We start from the raw sequence: 2,538 nt of genomic DNA, 5'->3' as shown, positions 1-2,538 counted from the left end.
TTTGTGTGTGTGTTTGTAGGTGGTGGGGGCAGCTGGGCTGTGGAGGTGGAACTGGCTGACAGAATCTCAGGCTGTCCGTGTGACCGTCCAGTGACCACTGCTGTGGCGCTGTTTTCCAGAGCCCACGCCAGGTGTATACCGTCAGCGTGGGGCACTGGAAGTGGCAGCAGCCTCAGCCTTGAGCCTGGGGTGTGGTCCTGGGAAAGCAGAGGGTCCCGTCCCGAGGCACCTGGAAAGGTTGGCTCCTCCAGGCGTGGGTTTCTGCCCCATGGAGGGGACCTGGGGGAGCAAGGGGTGCCTTGTATGAGGGGTCAGAGTGCTTGTCATGGTCTTGGCAGGAGTCTGGTTCCCTGTCCGAGGTAGGGCTTGAAAGGGGTGTGGGGTGGTGGCTGGCCCGTCCTGCTTTCCTTCCCTGACCATCGTGCCCTGCCAGCCTGGCCTGGGACGGTAGCCAGGCTGTGCTTCTGGGTGGCCTTGCTGGCGTCCCCGGCTCCTGCTGGCTGGGTGCAGCGGCCGCCTTGCTTTCGCTCCCTTTGTGAGTGCTGTCCAGAACCAGCCTGCTTGTCCCCTGCTGGCCTTGCTTGTTGTGAAGCTCCAACCTGGATTGGTTTTGAAGAACTAGGGTTGGCGTTGGGGCGTGTGGTCCCCAGCAGCGGTGATGGTGCTGTCCCATTTTATAGACGTTTCTCAGGGGTTGTGGGCTGGTTGTGGCAGATTGGGTGGGAGCCCAGGGCTCCTCTGCGTCCCTGCAGAGCTGTGGCTCGGGCTGGGCTGTAGGTACAGGAGGTCACGCCTAGGGTCTGCCTGAGTAGGAGCTGAGTTGTCGAGGAGGAGCGTGCGGCTCCCTGGGCGCCTGCTCTGTGCCTGGAGAGCCTGAGTTTGGTCCCATCTGGGCTGGGAGATGGGCTGGGGCAGGGCCACCAGCCTTGGGGAGTTGTGTCGGCTCTGTGGACCTCAGTGTCCTCGTCTGTTAGGTGGTGTGGGTGTGAGAACCTTCCTCGGCTGACTCCAAGTCTGGCCCCGAGCCTTGCTCAGTGGGTGCTCGGTGGGCTTGCTTTACCTTTGGGAATGTGGTGGTTCTGACCGGGTGGGGGTGGGAGGGGCAAGGCCCAGGAGAGCTGAGTGCTCCGGTCCTGCCGTCCCCGCTGACCGATGGAGGCCAGCCTGCCCTCCTGGCCTTGCTCTGCTCCTCCACTCTGGCTTGGGCTGAGGACCAGGAGGGGCCACTTCACTGTCCCCAGTGGGGAAGCCTGTGCCCACCCGTGGCTCTGTGCCTGGCAGTGCTCCCCGCCTGTACCTTCCTCCCATGGCCCTGTGCCCCTCCCCCTAGTGCATTGCGGAGTCTTCACCACCAGTTAGCTCACGTGTCCTTGGGAGCCCCTTACTGGGCTGACGAGGGGGTAGTGCCATTTTACTGGTGAAGCCTCGGAGGCCTCTGTGCTGTCCTGAGGCCCTGAGGTGGGAACCGTGGCCTGTGTGAGAGAGAGTGGCCCCCAGGCGGCTCCGTGCAGGGGCCTGCTTGCAGGGTTGTCCCTTGGCCAGCAGCTGGGATTGTGGCTTTGAAATGATCCCTAAGAGAAGAGGTTGCTTTGTGTGCTTGGGCGCCAAGTCCCGCTATGCCAGCTGCCCACACACTTCATACAACCAGTCTGCTTTGCAGGGAGCGCCCATCTTTTGGCTGGGGGTCCGACCTTCCCCGCCCTGGCAGCCCGGGCCCCTCCTGCCCCTCCTGCCTCTGACCTCCAGCCTCACTGCTCACACAGTGCATGGCAGAGTCAGCCTCGAGCAGGTGCGCTGGCCTGAGGGAGTGCTGTGGTCACTAGGCTGGCCGAGGGCTCTTGCCGTGGTTCTGAGCCAGCCTGCTTCCGGGCGCCACGTCCATGCGGGTGAGCGTCCCTGGGCGCCTGCTCTGTGCCTGGAGAGCCTGAGTTTGGTCCCATCTGGCCATGAGCTCAGCCTGCTGGGAGGCCAAAGGGAGCTGCAGGATGGGCATCAGGTGGATGGTTCCAGCTGGTTGGGCCCAGGGCCTGGAGCTCAGCCTGTGGGGTGGGGACCCAGTAGTGCTCTGGACCTGCTGCTTCTGCTCTCAGCAGGACGACGGGCAGGACAGGGAGAGGCTGGCCTACTTCCGGAACCTGCCTGAGTCTCTGACTTCCCTCTTGGTGCTGCTGACCACGGCCAACAACCCTGATGGTGCGTGCAGGGCCAGGGAGGGACCCTGGGGCTCGGTGAGCCCAGCATGGGGGCTGGTGTGGGACGCTGAGCCTTCGACCCCAGTGGGAGTGTCAGGCCTTTTTATCAACAGGTGGGGAAGCAAGGGTGACTTCCCTCCTCCCTTCCTTGCTTTTCTCTTCTTTCTTGTCTTGGTTTTCTTCTCCCTTTCTGTTCTCTTCTCTTTATTTCCTTTTTTCTCTCCTGCCTTTGCTTTCTCAGCTCCTCCTTCCTTTTTGTCGTCATCTCCTCTTCCCCCTGTCTTCTCTCGTCTGAGAAGCTGAAAGTGGCTGGTGGTTTTCATAGGGTGATGATGGCAGTGGTCAG

General features: G+C 62.3%; 1 protein-coding gene across 9 annotated transcripts in view; it reads left to right on the top strand.

Annotated features, from left to right (window-relative positions):
• Positions 1-2,538, top strand: part of TPCN2 (two pore segment channel 2) — a 33,462-nt gene that overhangs the window by 14,120 nt on the left and 16,804 nt on the right. For 8 of the 9 annotated variants that reach the window (XR_004270240.1, XR_004270243.1, XR_004270241.1 and 5 more), the window contains exon 8: positions 2,091-2,193. Coding sequence is in view for 6 of the 9 variants with exons in the window: in XM_032282539.1 (XP_032138430.1) it covers positions 2,091-2,193 (103 nt within the window). In the remaining 3 variants the exon portion in view is untranslated. The remainder of the gene's footprint in view (positions 1-2,090; positions 2,194-2,538) is intronic. The other variant, XM_032282538.1, reaches the window with a different exon arrangement.

This window comes from Sapajus apella, unplaced genomic scaffold (genome assembly GCF_009761245.1).
Source record: "Sapajus apella isolate SASKATOON/1434 unplaced genomic scaffold, GSC_monkey_1.0 scaffold14, whole genome shotgun sequence".
In the NCBI taxonomy this organism is placed as follows: Eukaryota; Metazoa; Chordata; class Mammalia; order Primates; family Cebidae; genus Sapajus; species Sapajus apella.
Note: the sequence above shows the minus strand (reverse complement) of the source record. Positions and strands in the feature narration are given on the sequence as shown.